The sequence below is a fragment of the Bombus fervidus genome, chromosome 3 (genome assembly GCF_041682495.2).
Source record: "Bombus fervidus isolate BK054 chromosome 3, iyBomFerv1, whole genome shotgun sequence".
Classification (NCBI taxonomy): domain Eukaryota; kingdom Metazoa; phylum Arthropoda; class Insecta; order Hymenoptera; family Apidae; genus Bombus; species Bombus fervidus.
Window position 1 is genome coordinate 16,107,425 of NC_091519.1, and position 25,458 is coordinate 16,132,882.

General features: G+C 42.3%; 1 protein-coding gene across 4 annotated transcripts in view; it reads left to right on the forward strand.

Annotated features, from left to right (window-relative positions):
• Osp (myosin phosphatase Rho interacting protein outspread) overlaps positions 1-25,458 on the forward strand; it is a 214,955-nt gene that overhangs the window by 39,109 nt on the left and 150,388 nt on the right. For all 4 annotated transcript variants that reach the window (XM_072000853.1, XM_072000854.1, XM_072000855.1 and 1 more), the window contains exon 2: positions 22,634-22,714. In XM_072000853.1, coding sequence (XP_071856954.1) covers positions 22,634-22,714 — 81 coding nt within the window. The remainder of the gene's footprint in view (positions 1-22,633; positions 22,715-25,458) is intronic.

Genomic DNA, 25,458 nt, shown 5'->3' on the forward strand with positions numbered 1-25,458 from the left:
AGGTTTGGAACTGATCGAGTCGGCGAATCAACGATCGTTAACACGCTCGATATTTCCAGAGGCAACGTGCCACTTGGCGGATTTATAAATTCCTTTCACTCTTTCTGCACTTGTTTTTGCGAAATTTCCAGGAAGCATAGGCTGACTCGGGGGCGCGAGAAGGTCGAAGATCCTCGATACACGCGCATGCTCTTTTACTCGGTAGGCTTGGAATTTTGTTTTCGGTATGTCAGAAATTAGAGCGTTCTTCGCTCAAAGCGACGTATATTTCTGAAAGGAACTAGTATTACGAATACTTGGCTATTTTTGGTTTTTCGAAGCGTACGACTCCGGAGCAGGAAATAGCTTTATTCGATAGATTTGTGGCGATCTATGTGGAACGAAGAGACTCTTCGTCGAAAGCGATACAAATTCCAAGAGAAAAGGCGTCGTGTAGCTCACGAATGAATCTACGAATTGTTGCTTCCTTTCTCGACTTATTTCTCCAAGCATTTGGTTTTTGGGAACGACTGGTAAACGAGCCTGTATTAATTCCGCCACAGATTCGTGGAATCGGTCCGGATTTCTTTTTCTCCGGCTTGCAGTCCAAGAATACGTGAACAGGGAGGCGCTCATCGGGGAAAACCAACGTGTCAACCTCCCTTCTGGTCGCGCACGTGGGCGTTTCTTTGCGTTTATACTTAGTTTCGTCATTTGGGTCGTGGCAAATTGCAACGGTGGCGGCGCGCACGGTTCGCCACGAAAACTGCCGGTGCAATAAACTTTGCATTCTTACGTCATCGCGTGCCGCAGGCTTCGTAATCGTTGCTAGTTTACCCCCTTAACGACGATGGGGTCCCCTGCGAACAGTACCAGAGGTATACACGTCGCTTGTTCGCTGGTATTTCCACCTCCGGGATATCCACCGCCTGCAACTATAGTGACCTCTCGAGAACGTCGTTTTGCGCGTCATTAGGCTTGGATAACACGTTACAAAATGGCAGGGTGCGCGTGCTAAGCTGAATGCAATTAAACAGAGACACGTTGCCTAACGTTCGTTATTCGAGATTGCGTGTGATCGCATGATAATTTCTTTCTTTTCTTTTTTTTTTGTTTGTTTTTTTTTTTTGAGAGGAAGAAAATGATTTCCCATCCGATGTACAATGTTCGTACACGCAATACGAGCGGATCGAGTCCCGCAGGAATTTTAGAATGGTTAGAAAAATAGTAAATTAGTTGGAAAAATGATACGCATCTCTCCTAAGCTTGTAGAAATTGTGGTTATGCGTTTACATCAGCTAGAACTTTGCAATTACTTTGCCAATTACGGTATAAGCAGGTTAAATCTTCAAGCGATTTCTCTTATAAAAATAATAAACTTTTTACATAGATATCAACGTACGTACGGCGTGTAGATGGTTTGTTCCACGCGGTAAACGTTACAATGTGTACTTTATATATTTTATTGTAGACGTAAATGGATAAATATCTTCGATCTATCTATAATCCCTCCGCGAAATTAATTCTGTCTACATCGCATTGCGGAAACTATTGAAACACCAAAAATGCGCAAACATCGTTCGATCCACGTTCCAAATACCGACAAACCATAGCCATACGATGGCTACCGGAAATTACTTTTTTCGTCTAACAACGCAAGATAAGAAGAGCATCGCTGCGTGTATTATCAGAATGAAATCAGAAAACGTGCGAAACTGGTAGCAAATTGAAGGGTAGTGGATGTTCACGTTCGGCGATGCATCGTGGCAGCCTGCTATTTCTTCGTCACGCCGCGTGATTATCGATCTCTTTTGTTGTCTCGTTTGTATCGTAAAAGGCAAGATGAACGTGTCGATGCAACCTTTTACGATTGTACACGATCACGTTGGTATCTCTGGCTTCTTCAAATTTGATTCGAGCGTACGGTCAATAAACAACGGTGTGCCGGAAGCAACATTATCGGTAATCGACTCTTCTCTTAATAATTTCAAAGATACAGCGTGACACAGCGTCTCGGTTCTGGCTCGATGCCAAGATAACGCTCGATATCAAAATCGTTGAAGATTCTCGCTGCCGATAACCGAACAGAGGTTGTTAACTGGCAATTTCAAGAGTAGCTATTCCATCGACGGTTTAAAAAAATTATCTTGGCTACTGGTTCTTCGTGTTTCTACTACGATTTACTCACTATCATCGCTAGAAAACTCGATAATGGGTATACGCTGGTGGCACAGCGCTACGGTAGAACTCCGTTTACACGAACTGTATTTATTCGAACGAAATTTTACTTAATCGCTCAAGGGCCAACCTTGTTTTATAAAACTTAAAAGTATCCAAGTATCTGTAACATTATGATAAACCATTGCTTGGCTCTTGACGGGTGAACGGCCGATTAAACGAAGTCTTGCAGTACTCCTAATCCACTTACGCGAACGTAAACTCCCAGCGTAGCGCAAATCTCGTCCAAATTATTTTATAGTACAGTAGTGAGCTAGGGTTATTCGAACTTTGCGCAAAAGAATCGAACTCGTACGAGGCGCGGTCTTAATCTTTAATGTAATAACGAAGAAACGAGAAAATGTCGTGTACTTCAGATAGGAAGAAATCTCAAAAACGAGAGAGAGAATGGAAAATTATGATCGTTAGAGTTCTATTATATGGACTGCAATTATATAAAATATTTATCCCCCGCCGGACAAATCTACATAAATGGAGTTGTGCGGTACGTAGGCTTTCGTAATGAAATCGTCTTCCATAATGAAACTCGAAACGAAATACGAGAAAGAGAAAGAAAGACGAATCAAGGCAGAGAGTTAGACAATCGTTTAATAAGATGGCGGCATAGATAATAAGGTTTCCCTCGGACGATTTCGAGAATCTAATTCCGCGTTAAGAAAGCTTCTTCCTTGCGTAATCGTCCGTTTACTCGGAGAAGACTCGCTGAAGGGTCCTCTTCGTTTAATGCCTTCCCCTCGAACGTCTCACCAGTGTCTAACAATTGCGGATGGTTGCTCAATGCGAGATTTGTCGCGTCGTCGTTTCGTCACTGTTTCGCCTCCTCCATGAGCTCTCTATCGAAGACTTTAGCGACTTGTCTGGTTCCGTAGAATACGTTGATACAGCAGAATGTAACGTATATACATCTACAGAGATTATATTAAAGTATATCGTTTCTCCATTACAACTCGTAAGGAAAATATGAAATTTAAAAGCGAAGGACCTGCAGTTACTATGCTTCGAGATAAGGATAAGGTTCGTAATCGATGTAACAATACGTGTTAATAAGTTGGTATTAAAAATAGAAACTTATAATTGGCTAATCGTTTCATTCGACGAACGTGATTTTCGAACGAAAAGAGAAATCTTCACAGCAAAACTCTGTACAACATTTTACATAAAACCTCTGTGCACGTTTCGCAGCAAAATTTTATACCAAACTTTTTCTCCTATTTTCGCTTGTAGATTATGCTCTTGCACTTTGTACAGAAAAAATGGGAACTCCCTGTATTTGCACATCTCTCGCCTCATATTTCCTCCTCCTTTTTTGTCCGTATTACTCGTACCGAAGACTTTACCGACTCGACTTGGCTGCGCGGAGTACGTTGACACAGACCGGTCGCGAAAAACGAGATTTCTTTCTTTCCCGACGTTCCCCTCTCTTCCTGTGCAATTACCATTTCGCGAGGTGTCATTACCGACCAGTCGTCCGGTTTCGTATCTCGGGCTAACACACGACGAAGGCGTGGTACCTTCCAGGGTATGCGACTGCAGGTGCTTTCGAGAATAGCGAGACGGTCGAGAGATCGTGCTTAAGCGTGCCACTGTGTCAGTAACAGTACTCCTCGTAAAAGAGGCTCGGCCTCGGAGGTCGCGACCCACGACCCGTCTACGTGATACCTCTTAACGCGTAACGAGCTTTAAACAGTCCTCGAAAGCACCTGCCCAACCAAGACCTTATTAAGGAGCATCTAATAAGCCGAAGGGACGATACGAGTGTAGGTAAGCTCGTGTTTCGATACCCGATTCGTTCCTCCTAGCTCTCTGTTTACGTGTCTTGGTATCTGTGAGAAAAAGATTTTTGACAAACTGTAATTTACCACTGCTACTATTTTTTTTTGGTCTTTGCGTGATTTGATATTTACGGTATAGGCCAATACTTTGGAATTATGCCACATGTTGCGTTCGATCGAAGAATTTCGGAAAATTCTACGTGTTCGCTGCGTGTCCCATAGAATGCAATAACTTAGGAAAGATAATTGGCTAAAATTGAGCTACTTTGGCAAACTATTCTGTGAAATATCTGAAGAGAATTACTTTTTATACTCGTTGTATTAATTTCGAAGTAATTACGAGATTATTAACAAGAAGATTCGATATAAACAGCGTTAGAGATTCTCATAACTTTTGGTTGATGGTGTATCTTCACGATTTAAGAAGCTAGGCGTTTTTTCTCCTCGATAACCAAGTTATCCTATCCGATATTCAGCTTCAAGTACCTCAAACGTACAAGACACGTAGCGGAAAGGGCAAACGAATTACCCTCAATTACGAGGCAGTAGATCAAACCCTGTTATTTACCGAGAACCCATGAAACGAAAAAATTTCCGACATTCAACTCGCTGCTCACCATTACTATTACAGAAGTGCTACGTAAGTCACGGTTTGCTTTCGAAATTTCGGTGCAATCAAGACGTTGGACGTTATCGATCTCCTATGTAGCAGGCGAATTTTCTCCCGACTTTGAAATGTGTCAATTATTCCGGTATCGCGGTTTCCTCCATTCGGACGTTTCTCACAACCTCCGCGAGTTCGATGTCTTTTTTCCTTCTTCCCCTGGAGCCATTGATTTCCATCGAGGTAATTTAGCGGTTTCTCGAATAGGTACACAGTGACTCGCCACGGTATTTGAATACTTGCCATAAAAAATATCAGAAAACATAATAGTCGTAAATTAGATTAATTGAAAGGATTTTCATCAGAAATAACAATCATAAATAACCACAATTTGTTTGGTTGCCGGTAACCATTATCGATTATGGAAATTGCTTTCGCTCACGAGTAACAGGTATTAATTTATTTAAATATTCTCTGGTCCTCATTTTTCTGTGTATTTTATTCTTTCTATTTAATTTTAATTTATACAATCGAAGGCGCAAACATCCAAGCGATTCGATCGACCGTCCAATTAATTCTACGATTTTTCTAAAGCTCGTGTTCGCCACAAGTGTCCCGCAACTCTATCCGGTTTGTCTCCAACTTTATCAACGTGACCGTGATGACTGTAGCACATCGTATGCCGTACAAAACCTTTTATACAACCCGCGTAACGTACTCGGAAGTGTTCTACCAGTGTTCAGACACTTTGGTGAACCGCTGTACGTATTTCGGTGACGAAATCTGGATACCGTGTACTAGACAGGAATCCGTGCAGAGACTGTTTCGAGGTCCATGTCTTTCGAGTGAAAGGCCTCGAGGGACATTGGACGAGGGATAGACAGATGGAAAGATTCGATGGGAGGCTAACCATTGCCCAACTTGACTCTCGACCGATACTGAAATTGAAATTCGAGAAACTCTGGTGAGAAATTGGACGTCGATACCCACCAGGCAGCGTCCACGGGTCACTTTCGTTCTGTTTACTCGTCCGACCGGATTAAAATCGATATCGGTATCGAAGAGCTAGACTTTCTTCGTTTCGACCGCGTGTCGGCTCGTCGAGCGAGCAAAATTGAATTCGACCCGATTCATTGACCCGGTCGAACTGTCACGACCCGTCGCGACATTGTTAACCGGTTAACGGTCGACGCTAACTAGCCGTGGTATCAAAGCTTAAACGATTCTATTCCCGTACCCGGCGGATGCTGCGACGGCTCTCCACGCTGTTTTCACGCTCAGTGGGTCGACCAAGAGTTTGCGAATAGGGGCAAGTGTGTCAATGGTTTTAGGAAGATGGTAGCGCGACTTTGGAACTGGGCAATTGGCAATTGTGGGAATCCATCGAGTTACAGATCCGTTCGAGACACGCGCAAGCAGAATTTTGTTTGGGAAATGTACAAAAATATTACGAGAAACGTGTTTAATATTAAAATGCGAATGATAGATTTGCAAAATTTGTTTCCTCGCGCGATTCTTAAACGTTTGCAGAGAATTCTTTCCCATTTCTTTCCTTCTGAAATATTTGGAATTTGTTCGATACTCTCGGGAGCTTTTAAGAGCTTCGCGTCTTTTTATTACTTCGCACAAATTCTCTCGATACGATTGGAATCTTCTCGAAGCAAAATTCGAAGGAATTTCTGATTAGTAGAAAAATGAAGCGAAGTACGTGTGTTTGAAAAAACCTCGTCTCAACGAAGTATTTAACGCCGTTAAGAAATCTCTGCGTACGAAGTTATCCGATTAAATAACGCGTGACTCGTATAGAAAATCTTACCTTTAAAGATAACCAACTTTCTTTATGAAAAACCTGAAGAAAGAAGAACGAGTTTCTGACGCATGACGTCGTCCAGAAGGAAAATCGTTCGCGTCGATCGGGTGAACGTCCATCCAGAGGCAATTCGAACCACTTTCGAGACCATTTTTGGCGCTGAAACATCTCGCGCGGCGTTTCCTTTCAAGGTTAACCTAATTTGACCTGCCTAATTACTATTTCTGTCTCGGCGCGGCTCGGTCGACTCCGCGGTCTGTCCTTTCGTTGCTCGTTTAAACGCCCACGTGGCGAGAACGTGACCGTATGCACGGGGTTCTGACACGATCGATCGAACGAAGATCGATATTAATTTGAAGTAACGGGACGGGAGACGTTCCATTGTACTCGATACAAAAGCGTCCAAATGTTTTATGATGCGTGTCGTTCACGTCGAACACGTCGGTATGCCTGACGATCGTGTTCAAAATAACCAGAATGGGATGTAACCAAAAAAGATATTTTAAACTTTGCCTTTGTCGCATTCCTGTTACATTACTATACACGAAAGGAACACCTATGCAATACTAATTTATAGCGCACAGATTATCGGTAGATCTTTTATTTGCCTTTTACTTATTACCGATATTCTAACGTAAACATTTGTTCGTTCATTATCACCCACTTGAATTCCCCCGATATTAACTTAAGGCACGAGTTCATTCCTGTTGAACGTAATAATTGTTTAACGTCAAACCTCTCCGTGTCGTAATAGTAAAAGCGAACTGGTAGAAACGAAGGTACGTAAAGCAAATCTCTGCTCTTTTTACGATCCCATTGGATTCGTAGGACAGGTATCGTCTCTCATTAATCGATCCGGCAAAGTTTACACCATCGTGGAGCGAACAAGTCAGAATTTCAAGTGAATTCCATAGAAATTTTCGCTCTTACGCAATACAGTTCCGAGCTATAAGAATTTGTTTTCGTTCAACGAGTCGTATAGTAATGGGAACACCGTCCAAATACTTCGTCTTCGCTCAACTTGGCGAAAGTTTCACTTTCTAGGAATCGTTAGAACCGACTCAGCATCCTAAGAGCCGTCTTTAGAAAATATGAACCACCATAATCGTCCGTATGACGACCAACGAAAAGGAGTTTTAACGATCGCCATGTACAGTGAAAACAAGCGCTATTGCATGGTTCCCCTCTGGTCGGGCTCGCTCTTGCGCGCCGTTTCTCCAGGTTCTAAAAGGGAATATTCCGGCGTCACATTACTCGTAATCCAGCCCGCTAACGAATTCAACTGTCGAGTTAAGGTGAACGGGCATGTAACTCTGGTAACGGTACCGGTGGTTCACGCATATCGTACATAGAAGCCGGTCTGCTATCCCAGCTACCGTGCTCGATTGTTTCCGTATCGATTTCCATTTCTCTCTTATGGCGACCCTTAGGCTAATGACAATGAAACGTATTGCCCGGTATCGGCCATACACACTAGCGGAATTATATTGCGACATTTTAGGGCTCGTTACGCGCCAACAGCCTTCGATCGTGCCGATCGAGACAATAACGAACACCGAAAAATAGACGTCGACGACCTTTTCGCAGATGGAACGCAGATATTCCACTGTTTTATCTGTGCACGCGTTCTCCGACTATCCGTTGGCTCGCTGTTTTATCGTGCACGCTTTATTGGAAGGTCGTTAGCCGGTTGAAAGTCGGCGTTATTCGTTTCGATCGGTGGAGCTTACAGCGCTAGGGTTGCCCGGCGACTCGGGAAATATCCTACGGTGTTGTTCAAAGATCCGTAGCTCGTTTGAAAATCCATCGAATTTGAGGTTACTGGGGTGGCGAAGAAAATGGACGAATTTTTGATCCTTGAATCTAATTCTTAAATCTATTTTCAGCCCACTGCTATTGGAACGTTCGCTCTCTCTGATGTCTCGTTCAAATCTTGTTAGCAAGTCCGTCTTCTCTCATACGTTCAAGGATTTTTAGTAACTCGAGCTCTCTCTTCTACTACGCCTTTAACGCGCGTTTCTTCTCTAGAAGGGGGATAGAGTCACCCTTGGCAATTTGAAATTGCCAGGCGAAACTACGCGATTTATGACACACGCACTTTCTATCGAGATACGATGAATCGAAAGGTAAAACTGCACGCTGTCTAGATTCGTCAAAAATTCGCCAAGTCACGTACCATCCGACAGTCGGTACCCAAACGGCCGTAAAGCTAAAATCTTGTCCAAAAATTGTAATTTTCTCCAACCACGTGACGAAGCTGGTCAAAGTTAGAAACCGAACAAACAGCAACGCTGGTTGCAGGAAGTGTCGGCGAACCAGACGAAAGTGATACGAACGAACGGACCTCGATGGAAAGTGGCCGAGACCGAGGCCAGTTACGCTGGAATTGGCGTCGTTTCGTCCATTAAATTCTTATTAGAATTCCAACGACCGGGTGACCGTGAAATCGAAGTTGGCCGTCCGTTGGCCGCCAGTCAAGGAAAGCTCGTTCGTTCGTACAACGAGGATTTGTTTTCACCCGATATCGGACAACGTGGGTACCGACATATTGGTATTCGAGGTTCGTCGTACGAAAGCAAGAAACGAGCTGGTTCTTCTGCATGTGCGTCAGGTTATCGGTAATTTTCCTGTTTTGGAGAGAATCGAAGTCCACGCACGTTCCTCTCTGCATCCCTGGCGCTGCTTCCTTCGTTTCTTGCTTTTTCGCTGCTTGGCCAAGTTTCGTAGGTTTTTCTCTCTCAGAAAATTTCTCCAAATTTCTTGTACACGTAATTTCTACAAATATTCCGTCAATTTGTAAACACTTGAGAAATTATTACGATTGACAATGCTCGAAACGTGTCACGTTTCTACGAATCCGATCCTACGTTACACGCGGTCGCACGTAATTCACACCAGAGAATCGCACGTCACGACGATTTCAGATTTAGAAATTGCCCAGTGTACTCGTTTGCGGTACCCGACCAAGCATAGATTTCCCGGTATTCGTCAAAAGTTGGCGCGAATAAGAGAAACTTGGATCGCTGTTAGTGATTCCTAATGATGGTGGTGCCGATAGCAAGAAAGTACCTGCACGAACCATCAAGGTAAAAAAAGAGTTTGACCCGAGTATAAGGACGGAGAAAGAGGTAGAGAACTGACACGATGGGGCATACACGGGACCCTACAGTTGCACATTGTACCTGTGTGATTGCCCTCGGGCAACCACGAGCGGGAGGCTCGACTAGTCATTCTCGACAAGTGCGCATCACGACATCCGTCTACCTCATATACACCTACGTTTACATCCACCCACGTTTTCCAAGCTTATCCACCTTAAACGTCCGCTTTTCGTATCTCTCTGACGGCGGGGCACGGGATTTCGAGGTTGGTCAGTCGATTCCGAGTTTGAGTCAGGTCAGGAAACCGTCTGCCTCGTGATTCTTCCATAATGTTGCATCGTGTGATCATCTTGACCTTGACACAATTTCGATGTTTGCCTCTTTACAAGTTTGCTCCATTTTTTGGTCTTGCGTTTTGTACGACTGCTTTACACGATTGTTTTATTGGGGTTGCACAGGTCGAAGATTTATCAATCGTAGTAAAATGCATCGTTTACGAGATTGTCTGATTTCTGTATTCAGAGGTAGGATCACGATAGCTATTATTTTGTTCTTTGGATAAATCTATCACACCGTTCCGAGACGATAAACCTTTATTGCACTTTCTTACATGGACTAAGGATAAAAACAAAAGAACATCTTAAACCTATCTTCTAGTGATTATTTATCGTAATTAGCGTATCTACATGTGGATGGCGAGCGCCTACTCACGTTGTCATTTTCAACATAAACATTATCAGATAACTAGAACCTTGAAAGACTTTGTCGAGGGAGCTTCGTTAATATTCCGACGTAAAAGTGGACGCTTTAATAAAATTACATTTCTCAACGATTGAAATCATACGTAAGGGTTACGCAGAGCAATAGTATCGCGACGTTTCATGTTTCTGCGAAAAAAGGTTTCTTAATGACGTTCGTACGTTTATTAAAGATCCAGCAGCGGCTAAATGGGAATGAAAGTGTAGAAGGAAACGTATGTCGTTGATTTCGCCTCGATACGAGATCGCAGAAGGTTAATTCGAGCTCGTGGGAGCAATCGGCGAGAAGGACTTTAATCTGTAGGCAAGATAATTCCAGATAAATAACCAGTTATAGAAACACCTTCGAACGATAACAGATTATTTAAATCTTCCTCGCGTAATTATACATACGTGGCTCTATTAGCGACTCCGAAGTTGTTGCAAATTTAAGTCAGTAATTATTTTGCCAGTATTTATTTTACACACGTATTTTGTATACATTCGTAACATTTTTATTATGAAACATTCCAATTAATTTACCTTTGAACTATACAGTTTTTGTTTAAGATCTGCCGCTGTTAGCAGATTAGCGTCGAAAAAGTAATTATTCTATCATTTCTATATATTAAATCGAACATTGGAGGCTGTTGTATTGTATTGAATTTTCAGCAAAACTATGTACTATATCATGCTTACACGTCAAATGTCACAAACACCTGTCGGTGTTCGAAAATCGAAAAGCAAGAAGTTACGCGGCGGTGGAATGTTCACGGTGAACGCCACGTAACGCAGCAGAGGGCCGTAATATCCATGAAATGTCAATAACCGACACAGCTATAGCATTTTACATAATGAACCACGTAGACATAACCGCCTCATACCCGATCAACGTGTTTCTTCCTTTCTTCTTTTCCACCCCTTCCTCTCTCAACGATTCTTCGTTATTTTTATCGCGCGAGCCACGAACGAAGGATGTGTGTTCTCAGCTCGTACTCGCAGGTTCGTTAGTGATTTAAGTGGTAACAATGGTGTACAACAGGAGTCTGTAGCTAATTATTTCGCATATACAGAGTGTTTCTAATGTTTTCAGCTAACAGCAGTCGGGTGAGACTTGGTTCGCATACGAATTCACGTTGCGACGAGTAGATTCAACCGGTAACAGTTCGTTCGATCAGACACTGACCGGAACATCGTACAAATAAATCCAACAGAATAAAAGAGCTTCGTCAGCTGATTAATCGAGACTAGAATATTTCTGGCGTATAGTAAAATTATTGGCAACTTGGAAAATAATTCTCAGCGACGTTTTCGCGTCTAAACATTTTATAATCATCTTATAAATATTCCTTACGTGTTTCGCGACAGCCTGTATAACGTTTTCCCTTTATTTCCACTTGTGGATTACGCTTCTGCAGTTTGGTTAGAAAAATTAGGAACACCCTGTACTTTCATACATGCTTGCTTCTATATTTCTGCTTCTTTTTTCTCCTTATTACCTCTTCCTCCAGCTACAACGAGGTAACGACGAGGTAACGACGACGAAACACACAGGCTGCGTTCGATCCCACGTCTTCGACCTCCTCGACGCTTCTCTTGGGCAATTCTTTCGAAGTTAACCAGCCGGGTTATTTGTATGCATTTGTATGCACAGCTGTATTGTTGTTGCAAAACATGCGAGCGGGTAATCGACGTAACACGCGAGGAGAGGGAACTGGCGAAGAAGAGAGGGCAGGGAGAGAGACAAGGGAGGTGGGTTAATCTTGCGTAACGTAATGATTCTCTCTTGGTACGATGCGGCTGCTGTTGCCGGTGCTGCCGCTGCTTTTCGATTTCTTGCGTCCCGAGCATGATCGATGATGGTAAATCGTACGAATGCTTTACAATGATAATGATACGTTGCGATTCTACGCTTGCCTGCTGCGTAGTAGCAACTTCCCCACAGCTCGCCAGCCCTCTCTGATTTCTCTGTTTCACAGGGGACATTGTGGAATAATGACTGCCCCACCGATGGGGCATTCGATCGTACGTTGATTTGCTTTTTTCAAGCTGGCCGATTTGCAGAGAGGTTCCCCGGCACAAAAAAACCACGCACCGTGACTGGATATTACTATTTGTTGATCAGACGTTAAAGGGTAGTTTTTAAGAGATTCACGGCACATCTGCGCGTAATGACGATCGAACAGTGAAAGATTAGTTTTGACGGATTTGATTACCGAGTTGAACAGCGTTGTGGATAGTTGAGTACGTCGAAAACGTCACATATTAAACGTTAAGTTGTCGGAAAGTTAAAGAAGCTTGCGGTCTCTTCTCTATGTTATTTCCTGTATATGATGGAAGATCTTGTCGTATCGATCTCCGATATAAATTTCGTATCTTGTCGGCGACGTTTAAGAATCGATTAGCCCCGCTTTCACTTTGCCCGGGACCTCCTTGATCCGTTTCACGTAATCGTCGTTTAAAAACAAGACACGTAAGATGGTTCTGCGATCTTTACACAACCCGTGGTCCTGCTGGACCAGGTAAGCGATCGTTAACTGGTAAATTGTTTCGACTTCGATTCACCGTACGTGCACAATGTTCATCTGAAAAACGTTTCTCCTCGTTTCTTCTGCTTTCTTTCGCCCTCTGCTCGTTTTTCCATGGTTCCTCTCACACCTATCGATCAACGGAAACGTCAGGTTGGCCTGTTTAGTCAAAACGGCCGAGTAAGATGGCTTTTCCCCATGGCGAAGGTTTAACGACCACTTGATCGTAGGATTCGCGTTGAAAACTCTTCGTTAATTGTGGTTACGCGTGGAAACGGAGCAATACGATATGGATACCGGTCGTGGGAAAGAGACGAGAAGAACCGCTGAGAACGAAAACCGAGCATCTGGAACTAGGTAAAGCTCGCTTTTGCTCGATCGAGCGTCGATCGTTGGTTCTTTCTCGAACGATCCTATACTTTCTTTTACGCTCACGAACGATGGTTTTCACGCTATGCAATTCCAACGCGAATTCCGTCCTTCTTTCTTTTTTTCCTATAATTGATAGGTACATTTAGGTCGATCGTTTAACCTTAATGTAACCTCCGTTATCATTTAAACGCATCGTCCCATTAATTTCGTACTGCCGTAACACGTTTTCATAACTCGTAAAAGTATAATCAACTTCTTATAATAACAGATGCAGTACAAACTTTTTTTTTTGTTATGAAAACTGGGAATGGAGCCAGTTATTACGGTAGCTATTGCGCCATCACGATTATCATTATGACTATCCAACCAAAGGGCTGATAGGATTAAAAAGGATCGTTTGACGTGATTCTGTCGACGATGGCGCAAAGAGGCCGTAAATGTGGCTCATCGTGGCAAGTAGAGTCTGAAACGCGACGAAGTGATAGGATGGCCTCCTCCGTGACGGAATTCGCAGGGCAACACCAGTTTCTTGAGGTTTTCCACGGTTGTTACGCGGTCGCTAAGTTAATTGAGTAGAAAGCCACTGAAACTGGAAATCAGTCGGCGTGTCAAACGTTGAGGCGGATAGAGACGCCCCGCGGTGGAGCTAGTGTCATCAATTTAGTCGATGGAATCGATTATTCGACGGTCCGGTCGTTTGGAATCGAGGCTGTGGATTTTTCACGTTCATATTGCTTCTCAATTATCGTGTCGAATGCCTGTTTCTTGCTTTTACGTCGATTTACCTGTTGCAGGCAAAAAGTAACGTATACCTGGCAAAACCAGGCTAGAATCGAGTACAATTTAAAAGATAAAAAGGGATACGATTCCGTGTCCAATGAACGTACAAGCGATAAAAACATTTCCTATATGCGTTACGTCGAATCGAACGTGTTAATCGTCCGTGGATTATTTGAATGTCGTGGCGAGTTAAAAAAAAGTCTGCACGAAGAAGTCGAACGCTGGGAAAATTACTAGCGACAGGCGCCACATTTCTCAGTGTTTGAATTAAAGAAATAGCCATATTTGCAAAATTCAGCACACTTATTACCATGGCAATGGCGTAACGTACCAGGCGCGCTTAAATTACTTTACGATATTTCGTTACTAAGATGTATGTCGTAAGCTGATTGAAAAAGTGTAACGGCAAGTAAAAACATTCTTCAGCAACTTAATATATACAAAATATTTACATATTTATTTCTATTTATATACACGCGCGAGTAGCTAAACGCTACGAATCGATTTATTTAAATTCGTATTCTTATTACACGAAAATTCGTAGACACAGCGATGAGAAGCTAAAAATTCCGATCGAAAATCCTATCTCTCGATAGGTTTATATAACGTATAGGTGCCGAAATACGTGATAAAATTTCACGCTGAAAGAAGCACTCGTACGATCCAGCCATACGAAATTCAGCCGGCAATCGACGTATTGAAACTCTCGAAGAAGTCGTTTAATGGTTTCTCGCAGGTGGAACCGATTCGTCCTTGATCCCCTAGGCTGTTAAAAAACAGACAAAAAATTGTACCGATCGGTAATAGATATTTCTCTGCGGCGGTGAAAACGAACGCGTGGACGCGTAACTCACGCTTTAATCTTTTCGTCGATCGATTTCTTGTCGCGATAATATCTCGATACCAGGATGCTAGGTGGGGACAGGTTTCTCGGGCGAGAGAGGAAAGCAGAAATGCAAGAGCGAGGGTTGGTCGAGGTGGCCAGAATGGACACCGGATGTGGGATATGCAGACGACGAGATGCGTGGGATTCCTCGTGTGATGCACGCGAGCGAGTTCTTCGTGTCTCGAGACCGGTAAGAGAGAAACGAAGCTACGACGAGGCGAGACTCTTCTTGGTGTTCAATTGCTGCACGTAGAAGTCTCCATGTTGCCTCGACAAATCGTCGATCGTACCGCAAACACTGCTCGGTGAACGGAATCTGTGTGGATGTAGGGAGAAGGGAATTGGAATCGCGGTTAAAAAGAAATCGTAGAAGCGTTGTTTTGTCAGATGATCACGGATCGACGTCTTGTACGATGAATTATCAAGACGCACATATATTTATGGATTCTCAGCAATATCAAAGTTGAAGTATCTCCGAAGATAAAAACATTTTTGCGCCAATGGATTAACACATTTTCGTTGGAAATTTCAAACGGCATCGATTAGTCGCGATTAAGAGGAAATATACAGCGTTGTTTTGTTAGATGGTCACGAGTCGAGATCTTGTCCGGACAATTATCAAGACACACATGGTGTCTTAGCGATATTGAAATTGAGATACGTCGTTTCTTGCCACAGACGCGAGACATTTCGACGATGTAGAAACGATTATTCTCCAGGTTCGTTCCGAATTCCTTTTCCTTCTTTTTTCTTCTGTTGGAATAAGAAATTCAGAGGGGAATTTACGCAGCCAAACATCGTGCATCAGGAAATTAATTTCGAAGGGTGAGGATAGCGATGAACAGCTAACGCGGCATTAGTCTAATCGTCGCTCTGTTCCGACACAGTCAGAGGGCAATACCTGTTGCGTTCGAAAGACGTCAGATTTACGTTGTTGGGTAGAAACTCGACGATGTAAATTGGTTTGCCCGCGGACGATTTTATGGGCGAGTTCCGCGATGGGGGAATCGTCGAATCGCATTTACACTCGATTACCGCGCGGAAGAAATGAATTCGCGGCGATAGAACGTTAACGATTCGCCGTTCCTCCTCTTGATTCTCTCTCTGAACGAAAACCGTCTCTAATAAGAGATCCGCCTCGTTACTGAATCTAAACGGACATCTATCTTGCCAGGCTTCCCGTATTCCGACAGCGTGCGCCGGCCATACGATCGCATAGTGTATGTACACCACTACACGGAAGCATCCGGACAACACCTGGCTGCCTTCTACACAATGCAATGTAATAATTAAATTACAGATAAAAGCGTGTTATTACCGATGATAAGTGCTGTAATAGGTAATTTAAAATTATGGTCTTCTAACTTTATAAAAAGGTGGTCGGAAAGTAACGTTTCTAGGTATTAAAACGTTGCTTGCCATGTGACACGTTATGCCAGTAGCATATTTTATTTCGTATTTCGATTATCGCATCAACGGGATAGCGTAAATTGTCTATTTTGAAATAACGTAAGATGATTCTAGGACTTTGTTTAATTTTATCCAGAATGTCCGATGATATGTTTTTTGGAAATCCATGCAAAAATAAAGATCATATAGGAAAGAAAGATTGAATTTTAGAGAATCTTCCTATCTGTAGTATCGATCTTAACACGTCCTTTTTATTAAATTCACAGACTATCACCAGAAACGCGACTATTACCATACTTGTCACGTCCTCAAAAATAGAGAACGTCTCAACGGGACCTTTTTTATTGGCCAGGCGTCGCCTACGACACGGTCTGATTGCCTAACGAGTTGGCTGACGCGTTAGATTTTTAATTGCTTTCATAAAGCTTGGCTTGTTTCTTCGACGTTCGCTGTTCGCCATGTTTCAAGTTGGCCTTTTAGACGTCGAGAGGCGTCGGGGCGCACCTACACCTCTCCGTGATCGACTTTATTAGAGATTAGCGCGGCTGGTCTCGAGTGGGCCCGCATCTCGGTCGCGTTTAGAGCTTAAGGACTGGCAAGGACTCGGTCGAAGCGTGTCAAGGACGACCGCGAGAAAGCCACGAGAGAAGGAGAGATCTCTTTGCCTCGAACGATCAACCTGTTGTCCAATTATTGCCAGTTGCCGAGACGAACGTGTCCCTCGATTGCGTAATCGACGCCACGGCAGGTCATCGACTGATCTTTCAGCTTTGGATTAGTACATCGACGTTCGTTGATCCTTGTTGCGCGAGCAAATGTCGGAAAGTTTGGCACCACAGATGGCGGAAATGTTTCTCAGAGTCTGCCGTTGAGATGATTTATCGAGACATCGATGGAGATTACGATGTTAATTAATATCGGTTGTAGTACTTCGTGGGATCTCGGAGTATTAGGTCAGAGACGGCGAATATCGTTCTGGGAAGATCGAAACGACGAATGTAAAAGGCGTTGCCGAATGCCTGTAATCCTTCTGCTTATTTAGCAATATTTATTACGTTAGTTATATATTAAGGTTATATATTAAAGTTACAAGACTACGAGATCGTTCTGGCAAGATTATTTGGTAATCGTTAGGTGATGAATGCAAGAGACGTTGCTAAATCCTCGTCTTTCTGTATATTTCTCTATATTATACGAATTTTCCATTCCACGTTATTACTCGGATAAAACGCGATAAAGTTTACGCGCAAAATAATTGCGGTACTTTTCCAACGCGCTTTTGTTCAGATGCGAGATAGCATGGCGTGGGGGAGAGTCGGCTGGCCGGAAGTCAATTGTGAACGTGCGACGGACGACAGGAAATCAGCGGACGCCCGGACGGAAAGCGGTTAAACAGAGCGTAGATTCGATGCGATCGATTCGACCGGACAAAAAGCACAGCGTCCACAGAGAGAAAGATACAGGATCTTTAGAATTATCTCGGTGGATAGATCGAACATAGAGGTGTGTTGTAGCCGTAGCCACGAAGGAATTCGCAATTTTATTGGCTCGTTTCTTAGTGGAATCGCGATTCTAATCGTCCTCGATAAGCTAACTGGACTGTGAATCCGGACTGGCTCGTTCCCGGAACACCGATATACAATTTATGCATACTTTTCTCCTTTCTTGCGAAAGAAAGATCACGCGGCATTACCAGCGTTTGTTTCGTTTTCGTAATACCGAAATCGATCCGACGTTTTCTTCGATGTTGATCGTCATATAAGTACGTTACGAGGCAAAAGTTTTCGATCTCTTCTCGATCGTATTGAAAATATTTGAACATTCGTCGTAAAAATCTTGCATCAGCGTACCGTGTGTACGTTTGATATATTTTTAAATTTCTCTGAACGCTCCGACGAGTGGATCGTGGTAGATGTTGCGGCAACATTCGTATTTTACCTTTGGCGTAATTGAATTCAGTATGCTCAACCTTCGATCGGTACATAAGGCGAAATCCTTGGTACGTAATTGGTTAAACGGGTTCCAGGTCGATCACATCGAGAATTAAACATAATGTTATGCTAGATTTACTGCAGCGTGCACTAATTTGTAACAGACTTTAATTTTAGTACTCGTTGTAGTAAAACGCAGTACATGCCAATATCGAATGTGGCTACAAATTATCAGCGATATAACATCGTATTTGATCCTTAATTGATGATACGATTACGCACTGCATACCATGGTAACGATACATAATAACAGCGTCAAAAACCAACGAAATCATAAATTCCCTTTGAACGCCTGTTATCATCCTATCCGAGGAATATCCAAGAATAGTCATTTCGTATCTTTCATTACAATGTTAATTTAATCAGTAAAACAACTGCTTATTAATTATACATATAATTAAACACACGAAATATAAAAGGCGAATTAAGAAACACATAAATTTAAACAATAATACAATCGGATCAGTATAATTAGTATAATTTCGCGTCACTTTATACGTTTCACCAGCTATGAAGATCATCGATAGCCAATCGAAACATATTAAAAGATAACGATACAAATTGTATCTATAAATATTTCAATTTCCATAGAATCACAATGCTGCGAAACGTTAGACAAAATCACCAAATGCTCCTCTAATTTACGCCATAACGTAAAGTTCGATGGGTTTCTCGACCGTGAGCAGAATAAACGCGTTGCCGTTCATTTATCTTGCGCGTAATTGCCCTCACGGCAGAGATCTCGCGGCGTAAATTAGTTTATCGTGGACAAGGTTTCTGTTAGACCCCATTTCACAGTGGAATTCCGCAGTGGCGCGCGCATGTTTAGGCATCGAGGCTTTTTGCCGGTGTCCGTGATCTTTTGTTTAGCCCATACAAGGGTACACCATAATTTTCTGCAAAGAAAGACGCGCTCACGGTTAGAACGCCAACACGGCGTTCCTCTTTCCGCGAGGAACACGGAGCAGGGGAGAGAGCCGAGGGACTTTATTTCTCCATAAAGCCGAGTGAATTCTCGTTCTTGCTCGCGCAAGCCAGATGATCGCCTGGTTTCGTGATTGCCACGCACTGGAAAATGATCGTCAGTCACGGGAACGAAGACGTATCGCTCTTCTTACCGGTCCTGCGGACTTTTTTTCGTCCCTGCTCTTCGCGCGAGAACTCCTTTACGGTTTGCTCCTTCGGTTTTACATGTCGAATATTTTAAAGATGTTTCGCGAATGTGAGGTAGAAGTGTCTTTTGTTTCTTTCTTCCCATTCTTTTTTTTTTTGTTTTTAAATAGAAGACTCGATTTTGACGTTAGAGCGAGCGACGACTAAAATACGAACCTTGTCGAGCGCACAAATCAAAATGAAATTGTACGTTGCGAGGAGGAAAAGAAATTGTTATCTATGGATTATACATCAGAGAAGAAGATGGGAAATTATATGTAACCCATAAAATTGATAAATCTGTAAGACTTCCGTGAGAAAGAATTTAAAACATGAAACTTGCACCAAGGAAATCGAAATGAAATTGTATAACGTAAGAAAAAGAACACGTTTTCATTCGTGTAATTACATTTTACAAAAAAAAGAAAAAGAACGAACATTCGAATGTTAGAAACTACACCATTATATTCTATATATAATTATGAAATTACGAAAGTAGAATCTTAAATGAGGAGACACTAACAATTTACGAAGAAGAAATTGCAAAGTGTAAATTGCTGTGAAATTAGCCTCCATATGAAGTACTTCACGGCTACTTATCATATTTCTGCCCACCGTGCACTGGTATCTTGTATTATAAAATCTTCCACTCTTCCACAACCTTCAACAGTTACCTTCCACAACCAATTCCTAACTTGAGTAATAAAATCGATATCGTTATACATTAATCCATTGCAATTAGTTTTATTTTTTCACAAAACTTCACGGATTTCTCATCTATTCCAAAAAGACCTCGTATCTTCCGATCGTAAACATTTTTAATCGATGCCATATTAAGATCAGCAGATCGACAAAGTTGTACTTGCCCGTTCTTCTTCTTTTTATTCGACTACCTTCGATTACCTTCGACTGGATGCACGGGTTGTTATTAAGCACGGGAAATCTGGGTCGCCGCGCGTCATTCTAGGTGAAATTTCTTCGGCTGTCGAAGATCGTTCGATCGTCCCGAACATGTATACTTGATTCCACGACAAAGTTCTCGAGCGAGAGGAAAAACAGTTCGCTGATTCGCGTGGCTCGTTCCCTTCTCGGGATGCAACTTTCGTAACGAGCGAAAGTGACGTCGTTTTGTTTCCCCTCGATATATCGCGTCTTCTTCTTTTTTTTCTTTTTTTTTTTTTTTTTTTCGAGATATTTGGAAAGCGCGGTGTAAAGCTATCGAAAGTGGCTTCCGTGCATCAACGGAAGCGATTCTCGTGGAATAATGTAACGCGAAAGAGGTACACGCGAGCTTCATTATCATATTTCCAAGGAAAACGATCCGTCGAAGTTGTTCCTTCGGGGAAAACATGGAAAATTATGCGCTCGGTAACGAGTATGTGTTAAAACCTTGCTGTTTCTTTAAATATACGTTGTTTTAGACGTGTAATGAGAATATGATGAAGCCACAACGGAGGAGTTTACAAGGAATTAGGGTTATAACGAGCAATTTTTATTTAAAAGAAAAAAAGAAGTCAGGATGGATACATTGGAATATTACTGTTATAAAAGGGCTCTCTAATTACAAAGAAGAATATACAAGAAAATGTCAGATTCTCGATCAGCTCGTTCCGAGCACGATCTCTTCCTTTCCCTCCCGAGAAATTTCAATAAATAAATTCGATCTTCCAGATAAGAGCTCTCGAATCGTACAGTCGAAAATTCCCCATTATCACGCTTTTATCCGTTTAATCCTAGTTCCAGTGAAAAGGAACAAACGTACGATCATTCTATATTTTCTGTGGAAAGAGAACTTTTAGTCAAAGTGGCTTTCAACGATCGTCGAAATAAATATATCGCTATGAATCGAGGAAATACTACGAGAAACACGTGAAACGTACGCTTGCTCCTGATGAATGACCGATTTAAGATTCCTCGAAGATATTATACGTGCTCACGTGACTTTCCTTTCCATCTGAATGGCCGCCGTTTCTGTTTCCCTTCCTCTCTCTTGAACCCTTCGATCCAATCCTTCTTAGCTTCTCTCTCTCTCCTTCTGTTTCTCGTTCTTCCTATCCCTGGACGGTAGCCCCTAAATCTTCCTCTAAACATAATAATAGAGTTTGAAGAGGATCTGGCGTGCAGCCGCGGCGTTGTTGGAAAGTTTGATTAGCTCGCTGGATGGAGAAGCTCGTTCCATGGACGCGACGGGAGATTGCTTTTCGTGGTTGATATTCCGCTTATGTTTTCTCTGGAATGTCGACGTCGATGGACACCGCCGGAACTTTTTTAATAATTATCTCGTTTCATCGTTTCCTTCTCCCTCTCTCTCTCTCTCGTTCTTTTCGAGGGTCAAAGTATGGATATTATAGCGGCGTTGGTAGTGGTTGGGTGGAGAACTAGTCGAATAAGTTAGACAGTTAATGAGCTGTTATATAAAATAAAATATGTAATTTTTTATGTATATTCTTATCTTTATTTATCGAGGTTAAGTTTATCCCGTGAGAGGATCAAAGCGTTGATATTAGGACGGAGCTGGAGGGGGTTAGTCGGAAAACGAGAGAGATAAAATAGAAAATTAATGAAGTCGATACGTACAAAAGAAGGAAACGACATTTTCTTTCGTTCGATACATGTTTGTTTCTTCGCGTACGTTTCTCTATTGTTCGCGTTAGAAGATCCAGGTGTAAATATATGTGAGAGCGGTGTCGAAGGGACGTGGAAGAAGAGGAACGAGTTAACAAGTTAACGAGACTGCTGCATAAAACGTAGCATAGATATAGAAGTATATGTTTTTCGTTTATATTCATCGAGGTTAAGTCTCGCTTTACAATGTCCAATCTGTGTCATCGATATTCATATTTCTTTGGTTCGCCAGTACATATTTCTCCGGTGTCCGCCTACAGCCGAGGAGTTCTATAAGTGCGACGTGAAACTACGTAGAAAGTCTTTGTACTCGATAGAAATAATAACGACGTCAGAAGTTCAATGCAACGTGACGAAACGCATAATGCACGCGACGAAGTGTGACTTCTTTGGATTCATTCTGATCTCACCAACCATTGACTTTTCTTTCTCTGTACCGTCTCTGTACTGGCTCTGTACTATCTCTACGCTGTTCATCCAGTGTCACTGCATTTATATCTATAAACATTTATAACTTCGATCCAGTGAACATTCTTTTTATCCGACATAACGTAATACCAATAAGCCTGCTGGCTATTTGTAGAGCTAACGATAGCTACTAGTATCGATCAACGTCAAAACTAAACACGATCTATATTTATGTTGCAGGCAACGAGGAAGATTTCAAAATGCGGGTACCTGTTCGTCGCCCCGGGCTGGGATTTCTCGAATCCGTTGAATCGAACGAAGGTAAGAGAAACGAGACGAATTTTCCACTTAGTCTTTAAAACCTGTCGTCAAAGAAGATTACGTTAACGCCACCATTTATCAAATTTTGCTGCAGTATACGCGTTTTTTGGATAAAAGTTTCGAATAAAAAGATCAGGAAAACGATTGTTCGCGTCGGTTACGAATAATCTTGCGATAGTAAAAGAAGGCAGTAGAATTAGACTTTCTTCCGTTTGCTGCTACACCTGATCAACCGTGTCCAAGGTGTTAATAAACAAATGGAAAATGCAATTTCTCTGATATTTAATAATTAGGCGCCGCAAACGAGCTTATCTCTAAATATTTGCTAGAAATGTATTCCTGTCATTGTATCAAATATTTTGCTCGAAGAAATTCTTGAAAAATAAATAATTTCCAATCGACGAAGCGAACGACGCTCTCCAGTTACGATTAATAGATTTGCGATTCGAGGACATGTTCGAGGACACCGATTTCTCTCTTAGCGCCAAGCTACCGACAACGACGCGGAAAAGAAGAATCGCTGCGATAACGGAGTGGAAATTAATATACCCGTGGTTCTGTGTTGAACGGGAGCTCACGATCGACATAAATCTCAGCGGTCTCGATGAAGGACTCGCGGCGGTGGCCGAGATCACCATGCGCTCCGAGGACAGCGAAATCGGCGGTTCTCTTATCGATCTGGACGCGGCAAAAATTCGATACGAAGCGTTAAGAATCGTGCGTCGCTGTTCGCCGGAGAAAGTTTAGAAAGGAACGGCCGATTCGCAGTTCGCGGTCGTAAATATAAAACGGAGAAAAAACCGGACGATCGGTAACCAGCGGGAACTGTTTGTAATTCGTAGTCACGTACGTACGCGAGCAGTTACCGTAAAATGGGAAAAGGTACGTCGCACGTTATTCGAGAACAGCTGCTTCCATTAGTTTCTATTATTTCATAAAGTTTCGGTACAGCGTCCCGTGGAAGTGTTTGGACACTTATTTTATAGGAAACATTCACATGTCATTTTACGACATTCATATGTCTGTGCGTTATAATAACGGGAATAGAATTGCAGCTTCTAAAAAATGAAATCGATAAGAGTAAGCTTGCTACATCTTCTGTTTGCAACGATAGAGTAAAATAGCAAATTTATATCGCTATGTGTTTTGTGATTCATTCGATGAAAATTTGTTTGTTAAATTTTATGGCTAAAATTTTATCGAATCGCTAGCTGATCGTTGGAGAATGTCAGAGTCATCGATGGTACTGCGATCGAAATTATTATCCTTTGATATCGACGACTCGTATATTGATAGAAATTTTGATTCGGTGGTCGCGGCGAATCAAATAGCATTTGTTCGTTGAAGCGATATCGAGAATGGGAAGATGGAAATGGAAACGCGCGAAGAGAAGGCAATGGTATCGATCGTTTCAGCACCGTTGCGAAGGATCCACAACGAGATCGAGCGCGGGGTTGCACGGTTATCCTCGCTTTCTCGATAATGAGAAAATTGTGCGGTTCGATCGATCTTGTAACACGATCTCGCGATCATAGACTGTCGATAACGCGCCACGTAGCTCGAGGCATCGAAACGGAAGTGATCGATGGCTCGGACGCGGCATTTCCGATCTCCACCTCCGATCATTTTACCACGCTTCCGCAGCCTAAGTTTAAATACCGCGAGATCGACGCGTACAAAGGCGCTCAAGAGTCACCGATGTTCCAACGAGGGATAAAGACTTTCAATTAATCCCTAAAGATTATCACGGCTGAAATTTCATTGCAAAAATCACGATGTTACTTGTAACCAATGCAAATCATAACTTTTCTGATCTATTCGTCTACGATCGTTCTCCAATTCTTTTATTGGCGATATAGTTTTTTTGTATAACTTTTTTATAGTTTCTAAGCTTTCTTACCTGTCGTTGTATCTGGTTTTGTATCCCGCTGCCAAAGACCATCGACGAGATATCTCGCATTTTATACGTATCGATAAAGAGCGATCGTAACTCAATGACAAATGGGCAACGATAGAAACTGATTCAAAAATATCATCGAGTATAATTGTTTTATAATTGAATAATAATTGAATTTTGAGTGACCGTCCGTTTATGGCACGGACAGGCCCATTCCCTTCTTTAGAAAATTCCGAATTGCATGTTCTCCCCGAGCTGTAAATCTAACGACTCCGAGGTTAGGTAAAAGTCCCCTGGAAAGGACCAGCCAGAAGGGCACGATGGACAGACGAAAGCCAAGGGCTGGTAGGGAGAATCAGCAACGTAGGAGGACAGTTCATCATGAGACATCGTACCATATGGGTGAAATACATCACTCTCAACAAGATCTTACCACCGTTGTGCATCATATCACACGTTACGTTTATACAACAAGTTCGACACAGTGCTGGATCACTCTAACACTCGATATATTAAACCTCCTCCACCTTGAGCGTTAATTCGTTCGAGGAACGCGATATCGACCGATCCGTTTGACCTGACCGGTTGCTCTTTAGTCCATGATTCGCAATAATAATTAACGAATATAGTATGGAGTCCACTATGAAATTTCATTCTACGTATGTATCTATATTAAAAAGAAACAAAAAAAAGGAAGAAATAAAAGTGAAAGAGAAATTTGGCTTTTCGAACTCGTCAGTCGTAACGGTCTTTTTGGAACAGTTTGTTAAATCGCAGGATCGTTTAGCCGGAGATAGCTATCGAAGAGGATGAATCGATTAGAAGCGTGTATATCGTTATTATAGTA